Source organism: Chlorocebus sabaeus, chromosome 12 (genome assembly GCF_047675955.1).
Source record: "Chlorocebus sabaeus isolate Y175 chromosome 12, mChlSab1.0.hap1, whole genome shotgun sequence".
Taxonomy (NCBI): domain Eukaryota; kingdom Metazoa; phylum Chordata; class Mammalia; order Primates; family Cercopithecidae; genus Chlorocebus; species Chlorocebus sabaeus.
The window spans coordinates 114,300,107-114,313,234 of NC_132915.1; the positions used below are offsets into that span (position 1 = coordinate 114,300,107).

A 13,128-nucleotide genomic window follows, 5' to 3' on the forward strand; every position below is an offset into this window, starting at 1 on the left:
GTGTGTCTGGTATGTGTGGTGTGTGTGGTGTATGCATGTGTGTGTCGTGTGGTGCATGTGTGTGGTGTGTGTGTGTGTGTGTGTGGAGAGGGAGAGGGAGATTTATCATGATTAACTGGCTCATGTGATCACAGAGGCTGGCAGGTCCATATCTGTGGTTCTGCCTGGCGGGTTTGGGTGCTGTCCGCATGTGGGAGAGTTGATGGTGCAGTTCCCGATGGCGGTGGCTGGCAGAGGTGAAATCCAGAGGCATCTGCTGGAGACTCTTCCTTTACCCAAGGGAGGCCCACCCACGTCACAGAGAGCAGGGGTCTTCACTCTGTGGATTAAAGTGTTAATCGTATCTCAGAGCACCTTTGTAGAAGTATCTGCAAGATCCTGTCAAGTGTAGTTGACCAGGTGTCTGAGTGCCCCGTGGCCTAGCTAAGCTGACACAAAATTAACTATCACAGCATCTAAGAAATTTGTGCTCTTCCTGGTTCTTAGTATAAGAAGTGAGTTTCAGTTGAAAACTGGCCATTTTTGGCCTTCCGGCTGGGACCTGGGATCTCAGTGAAGCATTCTGCGTTGGCCGTCAGGGAAGGAGGGGGGCTGCTGTCTTGTTGCAGGTGAGTGCAGAAGTCTGGGTTGTCCGCTTGGCCTCTGTTGACTATGGTGGAGCATTCTCCTTCCTCCTGGGCAGGGGCGGCAGGTCTGGCTCCCCAGCATGCCTCAAGGGAACTTCCCTGGCTGGGAGGCTTAGAGGCCTTGTTCTTGTTCTCCACGTGGTTTCTGCACACTGTATGTGGGTGGGTGACTTCGTGACTGCTGGATGGTGGTAAAAGTCCTGACTCCACAAGGCCCTTCTGATAGCTTCCTAGCAGCAGGGGGTGCCCCTACTGCCTGTGTAAATGGAAGTCGAGGTGTCCCGGGTGGTCTTCCTTAGTACCACGGAGGTGGGCTGGGGCTGGGGGGCCGTGATAACCACTGCCGAGGAGGAAAGTTCCACCTCCTGCTTGGCTTTCTCTGACAGCACCCTGTGGAGGGTGGGGGATTTGGATGCCTCATTGCAGTCTAGGTGCTCTTCTAGGTCTTTGCTGGAAGAGAGGGATGGAGACGGAGCCCATGTTTTCTGCGGCGTGCGCTAGGCTGCCTTGGTTAGGGAGAGCTGGCTTTTGCTGGTGCTTTTTTTTGTTGTCTGTGCCCCTTGGGCATTTCCAAGTTTTAGGCTTCATCAGCTCCAAATGTGGGATATAGGAGGCAAGAAGAAAGTCCAGGAAATGCACCTTATATCCTGGGGTCTTAGCTAGTCTGCCCTATTTTCTCCACTTTTCAGAGTCATTCTGTGTGTGCTTTATGAATAATTTTCAGTATGTTAATTCCACTTAGTGGGAACAGTATGGCAGAGTATGTTGGCTCCATCTTCCCAGAAGTGGAAGTCCTGTTTTTTAAGATGAGAGGAATTAGGGCCAGTTGGCTACTGATGGGACCACTTCACTAGGGAGGGAAATTGTGGGAGCCGAGTACTTGAGCAGGTGAGAGGGCCTGAGGCTACAGCAATGACATCTCCTTTCTCTCAAGAAGGAAGGGCAGGCTTGCGGGAAGTTGGGGGCTTCGGTGGCCCCCAATCCACAGGTCTGAGTTGCATGTGAGTCTGGACAGAGGTGTGGTCTAGGACCATGAACTGCAGTTGGAGCTGGGGTTCTGAAAGTCACTTCTAGGTTCAGATCCAGGAATCTCAGGGGCCAGCCTGGAATCAGTGTCCGAGGGTCAGGAACCACGACCTTCAGTCCATGCAGGGGTGGAGGCTGCAAATCCGCTAGGCTGGCAGATACTGGAGGGCAGGAATGCCAACAGCAGCACCTGGAGATCAGTGCCCACTGCAGGGCAGCGCCCGACTGTCCTCCTGCCTCTGTCTTGGTGGAGCCCTGTCCCATGTCTTGTGAACTGCCTCTGAGGAGAGGTGTCCAGGAACAGGACTAGGGGCTCCTCCCTTGGCACCCACCGCCCTCGTGGTTTCTCTCCAGCACCAGACTCGCAGAAGAAAGAGCCGGTGTTTTCTGCGGCGTGTGCTAGGCTGGCTTGGTTAGGGAGAGCTGGCCTGGCTTTTGCTGATGCTTTCTCTACACCCTTTAGCCACATAAAATGCATAAAACAAAACAACTATGGGATTAAATTGGGTTCAAAGGAGCGCACCCTTTTGTGGGCTGTGCTATAAAAAGCAAAAGATCTGGGAAAGAAGGTCCCTCTTTGCTTTCCGCTATTCAGATCACGCCTGAGTGCTGGGCGCTGTCTCAGGCCAGGCGTGTGGTGAGATTGAAAATGCGATGGGTCCACTGTTGCCTCTCAGCTGTGGGAGCTGCTGCAGACGGGTCTGATGTGGACTTGGGCCTGTGGGCCCCCTTCAGGAGGACATAGCTTTGGAACTGCCCAGGGATGTCTGGGAGCCAGGGAGGTGTATGGCAGAGGTTGGGTGCTCATGCCACCTCGGGGCATCCATACAGCCTTGGCTCACTGGGCCTACTGCTTGGCTTTTGAGTGTTGCCAGGTGGTGGCTGGCAGCACGGAGTGTCCCGGGTCCTCTGGGAGCTGCAGTCCAGAGAGAACTCTGCCAGCAAGGGCACGTCTGCCTGTGGGTGCTGCCTGGACTCCAGCCCCATGCTTGAACTTCCCCCTGACTGGCCTCTCCATGGCCTGGACCCTACCAGGTGTATGCTTCTGAGAAGGAGGCCTGTTGGGGGCCAGGGGTGCTTCTGTGGCCCGGACTGTGTGTTTTGTCTTTCCTCATCTCCCTCTCTTTGCTTCCAGACAAACGATGCGGCCGGCAACACCTGGAACTGGCTCTACTTCATCCCTCTCATCATCATCGGCTCCTTCTTCATGCTCAACCTGGTGCTGGGCGTGCTGTCGGGGTGAGAGACCATGTGGGGGATGTGCAGGTGCCCTCTGTGTTCTCAGCTGAGGGGTCAACAGGGGCACATGTGACACTTGGGGTGGGGGCCTGGCCCATGGGTGCCCTCTGTGGTGGTTGCTCCTGGTGTTCTATGTTCTGGCAGCCCTTCCTTTGTGCCACCATCCTGACCTGTCCTTGATGAGCCCCTCGGCCCCTTACCTCTATCATACCCTTGGCCTTTCCGTGGTCTCTGCCATGGGGAAGCAGCTGCTGCTACTCATCTGGCCAGAGAGGAGGTGTGGTCTGTGATGGGAGGTGTGGCCTGGGTAGATGGGAGGTGTGGTCTATGGGTAGATGGGAAGTGTGGTCTGGAATGGGAGGTGTGATCTGTGATGGGAGGTGTGGTTTGGGATGGGAGGTGTAGTCTGTGATGGGAGGTGTGGTCTGGAATGGGAGGTGTTGTCTGTGATGGGAGGTGTGGCCTGGGTAGATGGGAGGTGTGGTCTGGAATGGGAGGTGTGGTCTGTGATAGGAGGTGTGGCCTGGGTAGATGGGAGGTGTGGTCTATGGGTAGATGGGAGGTATGGTCTGGAATGGGAGGTGTGTTCTGTGATGGGAGGTGTGATCTGGAATGGGAAGTGTGTTCTGTGGTGGGAGGTGTGGTCTCAAATGGGAGGTGTGGTCTGGAATGGGAGGTTGGTCTGGGTGGATGGGAGGTGTGGTCTATGGGTAGATGGGAGGTGTGGTCTGTGATGGGAGGTGTAGTCTATGATGGGAGGTGTGGCCTGGGTAGATGGGAGGTGTGGTCTATGGGTAGACAGGCGGTATGTGTGGTCTGGAATGGGAGGTGTGGTCTGTAACCGGAGGTTGGTCTGTGATGGGAAGTGTAGTCTTGGTAGATGGAGGCGTGGTCTGGGACAGGGTTTCCTAGCAGCCACAGAGAGCCCCTCTGTTACTGTGGTGAGGAATGACTGGGGGCGCCGTGATCTCTGCACAGTCATCTCTGGGCTCGCTACCCTGGCCCTGACCGCTAGCGTGCACCTCCTCTCAGGTCACCTCTTTGTGCCAAGCTACTCCAGGGGAGGGTGAGAGAGAGGGCTCAGGGCTAGGGGTCCATCCTGGAGAAGGTGGAGAAAGAGTCCTCTCTGGGAGTGGGATGTGGTAGGCGGGCATGGCCAGGTGGGCCTGTGGGCACACAGCACCTTCCTGTCCCACCCTGGGGCTGAGCGCTGAAGAGGTGCCATGTATGGGGCCTGACTGGGGTTGGTAGTTGGGGCTCCTGCCCTACCACAGAGTGAGGAGTTGTGCTAGGAAGGAGGTGGAGGGCATCAGGCCTGCCTGGCTCCCTGCTCCCACCTTGGCCTCAGCTCCCCTGTGAGGCTGGAGGAGCACATCTCCCCTCTGTCCTCCCTATGATCCCTGCTCAGGCCCAGGGCTCCGAGCTGGGCTGGGGATGAGCCTGGAGAACCTGGGAGTTGCTGCCATGCTGATCAGGACAGGAGCAGCCACACAGTGGGGTGGCTGGAGCCGAGGCCTCTGGGCTCTGGAGGGAGATCGTGTCGTTGGTTTTGGCCCTGTCCTGGAAGGGGTGTGATTGTCACTAGCAGGCCTCTCCAAGAGCCTCCATGGGAACCAGCAAGCTCAGGGGATGGCAATAGAACTCCTAGCCTTGTGGGGTAGCCGGCGGAGGCTTGGGGCTTGGAGGAGGCACCAGGGGAGGGACATCTCAGCTGAGACCCAACTGGGGGACTAGAAATGAGCCAGGCTCAGGAAGGAGGAGGGTCTTTCAGGGAGAAAGCAGCTCGAGTGGAGGCACAGTGGACAGAGGGTTGTGGCCTGTGTGTAGCAGAGGTGCTTGGAGCTGGAGTCAGAGGGTGTGGTGGGGAGAGGGCACAGGGGCTGGCAGCAGCCAGGCTTGTGAGGTGCCTGGGCTGTGCCTGGTGCCGAGGGCGCTGAGAATGCTGCCTGGTGGGAAGCCTGGCAGGAGCATAGGTGGGTTCAAGGGGAGGCAGGAGGGCAGCTTGCTCAGGGCTTCCTGCTGTGTCCCTCTAGGGAATGTGCAGAACAGCCTGAGGGGCTGGAGGGGAGGCCCAAGGCAGGGCCTGCATGGTCTTTCCAGCTCCTTCCCCACTATAAGGATCTCAGCCTCTGGGGAGAATGGGATATGTGATGGTCCTCCAACCAGCCCAGCTGAACCCTCCCTCAGGCCCACAGGCCCAGCAGAGGGCCCCCAAGCCAGGGACCAGTGCCCCCCATGTGGGTCCTGCACCCCGGGGTGGCAGTGGTGAGAGGCCACCTTCCCAGCCTTGCTCTGTGGGAAAAGCCACAGCTCTGCCATGTCTGGACAAGAGCTGCAGGGGGGGCCAGCTTGGGGCCAATTCGGCCTCTCTCTCTCCATTTCCAGAGCTCCCATCCTCACCGCATCCCAGAGAAGCAGAACAGGTGGCCCCTGTCCTGCCGCTTCTCACCCAGCGAGGACAGAAGCTCAGGGAGGGCCGGCCCTGCTGCTGGCCACTGCATGAGAAGCAGCTGCTCTGGGGAGGGGGCAGACTGCAGGGGGGAGCTGCTGCTGGTAGCTCTCAGATCAGTTCAAGCAGTGATGTCCTTGCCCTTTCCCTGTCCCCCAGGCCCCCTCATTCTCAGGGCATGGGATTGGCCTGGGTGGGGAGGCCACAGTGGACCCTGCCTTCCTGTAGATTTGGGACTTGGGATGCCCAGATGGGAGGGTGCACCTGGGCAGGCCTGGTCACCTTGCACTGCCTGGGCTGTAGCAGCTCAGTGCGTAGCAGACACTGGCCCTGCGCCCGGGGTCAGTGGTGGTCAGAGCCAGGGACTGTTGCGCCGGGGCTGTGTGTGCTGGGACTCATGCCTGCCACACCCACTCCACCAAGCCCAGAAGCTGTGTGTGTATGTGTGTGTGTGTGTGTGTGTATGAGAGAGAGAGAGAAAAAAGAGAGAGAATGGCTTACTTCTGGCACTGTGAGCCTTAAAGCTTGACTGGGAGTCTGGGGCTCGGGTGGGGGTGCTGAGCTGGAAGGGCACATGTTCTCTGCTGGTCACCATGATGGCTGCAAAGGCTCAGCCGGGGCTGGGGTAAGATATCGGGGGCCAATGACAGAAGGTCTCCTCTCCTGCTCACTGTGAGCCTCAGAGGCCTGGTTGAGGAGGCTATGGGGACTCTGCGGTATTTTCCTTCCGCCTCTGGCCTGCCCCGACCCAGTCCCTTCTTCCCTGTCCCTGTCTGTCCCTCCTCCTTCCCACAGAGGCTTTGCATCTGAACCAACAGAGGAAGCAAAGTGAACGTTCTCCTCTGGAGAATTCTTGCCAGGACCTCTCAGGAGGACAGCAGATAACAGAGCCTGGTGCAGTGGGGAGGGAGGAGGCGCGTGCCTAGGCTGCTGTAGGCAGGGGCTGTGAAATTGTCCCTGCTCTCTAGAACTGCCCCTCTGGGGACCAAGGCACTGTCCCTAAGTGCCACAGGAGTCTGAGGACGGAGGGCTACCTGGGCTGCTCATGGAGGCTCTCTGGGTGCACAGGGAGCTGCATGGTGCTCTGCAGTGCTCAGGTTAGAAGAGGCCGGGGTGGCAGGGGCCTGCCTGAAGCGGCAGCCTGCAGCCTGCGTGTCCTGTCCCAGGCTTTCCCTGGTCCTTTTTGTCTCTGGGGCTGCATACCTGTGGGGCTTGCACTCACCTGATCTTGCTTTTCTGGCCCCTGCATGGTAGGGAGTTTGCCAAGGAGCGAGAGAGGGTGGAGAACCGCCGTGCCTTCCTGAAGCTGCGCCGACAGCAGCAGATCGAGCGAGAGCTCAACGGGTACCTGGAGTGGATCTTCAAGGCAGGTGAGGGCCCGTGGGAGCCACTGCACTCCTGACCGGCCACTGTTAGTTCTCTGTCCCCAGTTCTGCTCTGCTGCCAGCTCGGGTGCCCTGGCTGTCGGGTAGAGCCTGGAGGGGCTTTGTAGTGAGCAGAGTGAGAAGGGATTTCTCTCTAGCTCACCTGGGGGCCTGGCATCAGGCAGCCATATGGCTCTGAGGACAGTGGCCTTTTAAATGGAGGACTCTGCCATGGCCCAGCCTAAAGCTGGTCTCTCCCCATTAGTCTCAGCCAAGTCCCTTCTGTGCCCTGACTCTGGGCTTTGTCAAGCCTGGGACTCCCTCCCCTCGCCCCAGGCCAGGGCTCTTCCCTCCACATGGGGCATCCACTCCCACTTCCTAAGGTTTCCCAAGTGGCTTCTGAGAGATGAACTTGCTTGTGGCACAGCTGTTCTCAGGGAGATGACGTGTGGGTAGGGATGGGCAGACACAAGGCGGCTGAGTCCTCTTCACAGGACACTGTCTGTCCCAGTAGAAAAAGCTCAGCTGTGGGCCCTGCTGGCATCTGGAAGCGTAAGAGCTGATAAGGCAGCCAGGTGCAGTGGCTCATGCCTGTAATCCCAGCACTTTGGGAGGCCAAGGTGGGCGGATCACCTGAGGTCAGGAGTTCGAGACCATCCTGGCCAACATAGTGAAACCCCGTCTCTACTACAAATACAAAAGTTAGCCAGGTGTGGTGGCGGGCGCCTGTAATCCCAGCTACTTGGGAAGCTGAGGCAGGAGAATTGCTTGAACCTGGAAGGTGGAGGTTGCAGTGAGCCGAGATCGCGCCACTGCACTCTAGCCTGGGCAACAGAGCGAGACTCTGTCTCAAAAAAAAAAAAAAAAAAAAAGGGCTGGGCGCGGTGGCTCACGCCTGTAATCACAGCACTTTGGGAGGCCGAGACGGGCAGATCACGAGGTCAGGAGATCGAGACCATCCTGGCTAACATGGTGAAACCCTCTCTACTAAAAATACAAAAATTAGCCAGGTGCGGTGGCGGGCACCTATAGTCCCAGCTACTCAGGAGGCTGAAGCAGGAGAAGGGCGTGAACCCGGGAGGCAGAGCTTGCAGTGAGTGGCGATCATGCCACTGCACTCCAGCCTGGGCGACAGAGTGAGACTCCGTCTCAAAAAAAAAAAGAGCTGAGAAGGCAGAGCCTTCCAGACAGAGATGTGCCTCTGTCCTGGGACATTCCTGGGGTCAGGAGGGCTCTGACCTGAGGCTGTGTTCCCCTTGCAGAGGAAGTCATGCTGGCTGAGGAGGACAGGAATGCAGAGGAGAAGTCCCCTTTGGACGGTAGGTGGCACTCGCTGGCACTCCGGTGTGGCGGAGAGCTCTGGTGGCCGTGTGCCCTCTGTGGGTGGTGACATGTGCCCGCCTGCATGTTTCACACGAGGTGCTCTCTGCAGTGCCAGGCACCTACACAGCCATTACATGAACACAGACGAGGGCCATGGTGTCTGACCCTGGGCACCTGACACAGGCCCACATTGCAGGTTTAAACTGAGCTGTGTCTATCCCCAGGGCTTGGGGTGCTGCTGCTCCCAGAGACCATGGGAAGGCTCATGGCACAACCTGGGGCCACGAGAGGGAGCCTGGGCCCCATTGCTGTGGTTGCTGGCACTGGTTACCAGCATAGCTGCAGCAGCAGGAAGGCTGCCCTCTCTGCACACTCACCGCTCCGGCCAGGGCCAGATGGCATGGACACATCTGTGGCAGTCTCAGCCAGCCCCATGCCTGTGGCTCTGAGCAGGTCTGTGCTGTCCCCGTTGTAGTCCTGGCCTTCCCCCAGATGGACGTTTCCTGGTCTCCCTGGTGGCCAGGCCTCCCCACTGGCCTCATTTTGGAAGGAAGGGAAAGTGGGGACCCCTCACCCTCAAAATTCCTTGTCTCTTCAACTCTGGGGACTGAGAGGGACCCAAGGGGGCCCAGAATCACCCAGTCTGAGCCTCAGCCCCAGTTCAGGACAGGAGCTCAGGAGAGGTCGCTGGTCTCAGTGGGAGAGTGATCCCATGCCCCGCGGAGGCAGGTGGCCTGAGGGCTGCAGCTCAGGCAGTCTCTCCCATCTTTGTTTAAAGCAGTGCTGAAGAGAGCGGCCACGAAGAAGAGCAGAAATGACCTGATCCACGCAGAGGAGGGGGAGGACCGGTTTGCAGATCTCTGTGCTGTTGGTGAGTCTCAGGGCATCCCTCCGGCTCTGCCAGGCTTGAGCTGGACATGGAGGAGTGCGTGCTCCACTTCCCCTGCTGCCCAGCCACTGTTGGAGACCCCTTCTTGCCCAAACGTCTGCAGGCTCCTTTCAGACAGTTTGCTGCTCGTGGCTTTGTGACCCCCATGTGGACATAGGACCCTTAGCCATATCCCAAGGCTGGAGGACTCTGCAGGGCCACCTCTCTCTTCAGCCCCTGTCTGTTTTCCACTTTCTGGACCTGCTATCTCTGAGACCCTTGTGTTATCCCCTACCTCTCAAACAGTACAAGGAACATTCTGGTTAATTTATCCAACAGAGCTGTGTCGGTTCCTTTCCTCTCTGGTACCAGACTCTGGTTCCAGAAGTGCCTGGACATTGCTTCATTTTGAGACACCAAGTCTCTCTGCAGGAGATCCAACCTGGACTTCCTTACTGTACAGCAGTCTGTGAGTGGACCAGATTTAGAAGATGCCTCCCATTATATTGTTACATGTATGAGACAGAATTCTTGAATAAAACAGGAAACACACACACTCACGTGTACACACACATACACTTAAACTGGACCTTTTCTGTCCTCACTCAGCACTAGAAAACTCCTGTTAACAACTTTGAATGTACCCTTCCCTATTTCTCCATGCTCATCTCAGATAATACACACAAACACTCATACATCCGCACACAAGTATGCATGTAGAGTTTTGGAGTCTTCTCCTGTTACAAAAATGATTTCATATAAACTTGTCTCATCAATCCCTGTCCTAAACCGCTCCTAATCAGTTTGTCTGATTCTAGCCCCCTCTTGTTGGGGGCTACATAGCGTTGCTGATGTGGAGTCACTGGAGTTGTTCAGTTGCTCGTCTTTTGATCGTCTGCTGATGGCCATTCATTTCTAGTGCTTTTATCTCACTATGAAAAATACTGTCCCAAGTCTTTGAGAATGACTGTCCTTCCTCACTAGTGCTTTTCTCTGTGGGGCAGATTCCCAGGAGCAGGTGCTGAGGGTGAGAGTGTTGTACTGTTCAGAGTTCTGTGCGACCCCACATTCCATCCACAGTACAGACCTAACTTCGCCCTCATGCAGTGCTATGTGATGGCTCCTTTTGATTTTTCCCAGTTTGAGGCCAATTTGATGAGCGTAGAGTAATATTTCTTTGGCACTACAATTTTCCTTTCTCCTACTGTCCGTGATGCTGGCTCTCTTTCTAAATGTTTGTTCCCCGTCTGGACTTGGCCTTTGGTTACTCTTATATGTTATACAATTTTCTATTGGGTTTGTTTGTAAATTATTTTGTATTTATTTTGACAATAATGAGATACCAGTGTATATCATAGATCTGAATGTTTTATCATCTTATAATTTTATTTTATTTAATTTTTTTTTTTGACACAAAAATTTCACTTTTGTTGCCCGGGTTGGAGTTCAATAGCGCGATCTCAGCTCACTGCAACCTCCATCGCCCAGGTTCTAGCGATTCTCCTGCCTCAGCCTCCCAAGTAGCTGGGATTACAGGCATGCACCAGCCGCCTAGCTAATTTTTTGTATTCTTAGGAAAGACAGGGTTTCACCATGTTGGCTCGACTGTTCTCTAACTCCTGACCTCAGGTGATCTACTCCAGCCTCCCAAAGTGCTGAGATTACAGGTGTGAGCCACCGTGCCTGTTCCATCTTATAATTTTGAACAATTTATTATATGATTGTGGTAGCTAAATAGTTTCCTTCTATTGCTATTTTATCTAGAGTTTTTATTCTGATTTTGTAAAATGAAGAGGTAAAATGTCTTTGGTTTGGAATCATTTAAATAACACTGGAACTCTGTTTTTTATAGATGAGATAAAACTGTGAATCTACATAATCCAAAAAAGAAAAAAAAAAAAAAAAGGATTTGGCCCAGTGTTGTGGCTTAGGCTTTGTTAGGAAATTGCCCCTTTCTCTGGGGGTTCGGATCCCTTTCTGTGGCGCTTGGCACTGGCTCTCTGGCGATTCTCTTACCTGGCCTGTGTGAGTGCTGAGTGCTGGTGCCTCCCTCAGCAGATGTCTATCCAGTGACCGCCTCATGCCAGCAACCGAGGCATGGGGGCCGCCACACTGGAGAAACCCATGGTAAAGGCCCTTCATCATTGGAGTTTCCGAGCAGCGGAGGCAGCAGACAACAAATAAGCTCGTAAGGAAAATACGCCGCATGCCAGAGCCCTGTGCGAGGAGGAAGAGGTCAGTTAGGCAGGAGTGGAAGCGTGTTTGTGGGGGCGCGGGGGGCGGTGCCAGAAATTCATGGCCATAGAAGGCTGAGGAAAAAGACTGCCTTTGAGTTAAAGAGTTGCAGGACGTGAGGAGGTCGGCCTGAGGGAAGCCAGGAGAGGTCAGCCTGAGGAACTCTCAGGCCCACCAGGACGCAGGACGGTTGGGGGTGAGGGGGAGGGGAGGTCGGCCTGAGGTACACGGGTTGTGCGGGGGTGGGGGTGGCGTAGGGAAGCGGGAAGGGGAGGTGGGGGAGAGGGGAGGTTGGTCTGAGGGACACGGGGCATGGCGGGTGTTAGGGAAGCGGGAAGGGGAGGTGGGGGAGGGGGGAGAGGGGAGGTTGGTCTGAGGGACACGGGGCGTGGCAGGGGGGTAGGGAAGCGGGAAGGGGAGGTGGGGGAGAGGGGAGGTTGGTCTGAGGGACATGGGGTGTGGCAGGGGGGTAGGGAAGCGGGAAGGGGAGGTTGGTCTGAGGGACATGGGGTGTGGCGGGTGTTAGGGAAGCGGGAAGGGGAGGTGGGGGAGAGGGGAGGTTGGTCTGAGGGACACGGGGCATGGCGGGTGTTAGGGAAGCGGGAAGGGGAGGTGGGGGAGGGGGAGAGGGGAGGTTGGTCTGAGGGACACGGGGCGTGGCAGGGGGGTAGGGAAGCGGGAAGGGGAGGTGGGGGAGAGGGGAGGTTGGTCTGAGGGACATGGGGTGTGGCAGGGGGGTAGGGAAGCGGGAAGGGGAGGTTGGTCTGAGGGACATGGGGTGTGGCGGGTGTTAGGGAAGCGGGAAGGGGAGGTGGGGGAGGGGGGGAGAGGGGAGGTTGGTCTGAGGGACACGGGGCGTGGCAGGGGGGTAGGGAAGCGGGAAGGGGAGGTGGGGGAGAGGGGAGGTTGGTCTGAGGGACATGGGGTGTGGCAGGGGGGTAGGGAAGCGGGAAGGGGAGGTTGGTCTGAGGGACATGGGGTGTGGCAGGGGGGTAGGGAAGCGGGAAGGGGAGGTGGGGGAGAGGGGAGGTGGGGGAGAGGGGAGGTGGGGGAGAGGGGAGGTTGGTCTGAGGGACATGGGGTGTGGCAGGGGGGTAGGGAAGCGGGAAGGGGAGGTTGGTCTGAGGGACACGGGGCGTTGGGGGGGTAGGGAAGCGGGAAGGGGAGGTGGGGGAGAGGGGAAGTTGGTCTGAGGTACACGGGGCGTGGCAGGTGTTAGGGAAGCGCGAAGGGGAAGTTGGGGAAAGGGGAGGTTGGTCTGAGGGACACGGGGTGTGGCAGGGGGTAGGGAAGCGGGAAGGGGAGGTCGGGGGAGAGGGGAGGTGGGGGAGAGGGGAGGTTGGTCTGAGGGACACGGGGTGTGGCAGGGGGGTAGGGAAGCGGGAAGGGGAGGTGGGGGAGAGGGGAGGTGGGGGAGAGGGGAGGTGGGGGAGAGGGGAGGTTGGTCTGAGGGACACGGGGCGTGGCAGGGGGTAGGGAAGCGGGAAGGGGAGGTCGGGGGAGAGGGGAGGTTGGTCTGAGGGACACGGGGCGTGGCGGGTGTTAGGGAAGCGGGAAGGGGAGGTTGGTCTGAGGGACACGGGGCGTTGGGGGGGTAGGGAAGCGGGAAGGGGAGGTCGGCCGAAGGGACGCGGTGGTGGGGAGGGGAGGTTGGCCTGAGTTGGGGGGAGGGTGAGGGGAGGTCAGCCTGAGAGATGCCGCGGTGGAGGGGAGGTTGGCCTGAGGGACAGCCCGGGAGAGAGGGGAGGTAGGCCTGAGGGACTCGGAGGTGGAGGGCAGGGGGAGATTGGCCTGAGGGACGTGGGGGTGGGGGGGACGGGGGGAAGGGAAGGTTGGCCTGAGTCGGGAGAGGGGGAGGGGAGGTCGGCCTGAGGGACACCCAGGAGAGGGGAGACGCTGCCAGGGAGGGGAGGTCAGCCTGGGGAAGAGCGGGGAGGTCGGGGGAGAGGGGAAGTCGGCCTGAGGGACCTCTGGGAAAGGACATTCCAGGCGACTAGT

The 13,128-nt window shown here is 57.6% G+C and overlaps 1 protein-coding gene across 10 annotated transcripts in view; it reads left to right on the plus strand.

The window, feature by feature from the left end:
- CACNA1B (calcium voltage-gated channel subunit alpha1 B) overlaps window positions 1-13,128 on the plus strand; it is a 250,421-nt gene that overhangs the window by 71,750 nt on the left and 165,543 nt on the right. For 9 of the 10 annotated variants that reach the window (XR_012094909.1, XR_012094910.1, XR_012094908.1 and 6 more), the window contains exons 7-10: window positions 2,788-2,891; window positions 6,595-6,710; window positions 7,967-8,023; window positions 8,806-8,898. Coding sequence is in view for 6 of the 10 variants with exons in the window: in XM_073022144.1 (XP_072878245.1) it covers window positions 2,788-2,891; window positions 6,595-6,710; window positions 7,967-8,023; window positions 8,806-8,898 (370 nt within the window). In the remaining 4 variants the exon portion in view is untranslated. The remainder of the gene's footprint in view (window positions 1-2,787; window positions 2,892-6,594; window positions 6,711-7,966; window positions 8,024-8,805; window positions 8,899-13,128) is intronic. The other variant, XM_073022145.1, reaches the window with a different exon arrangement.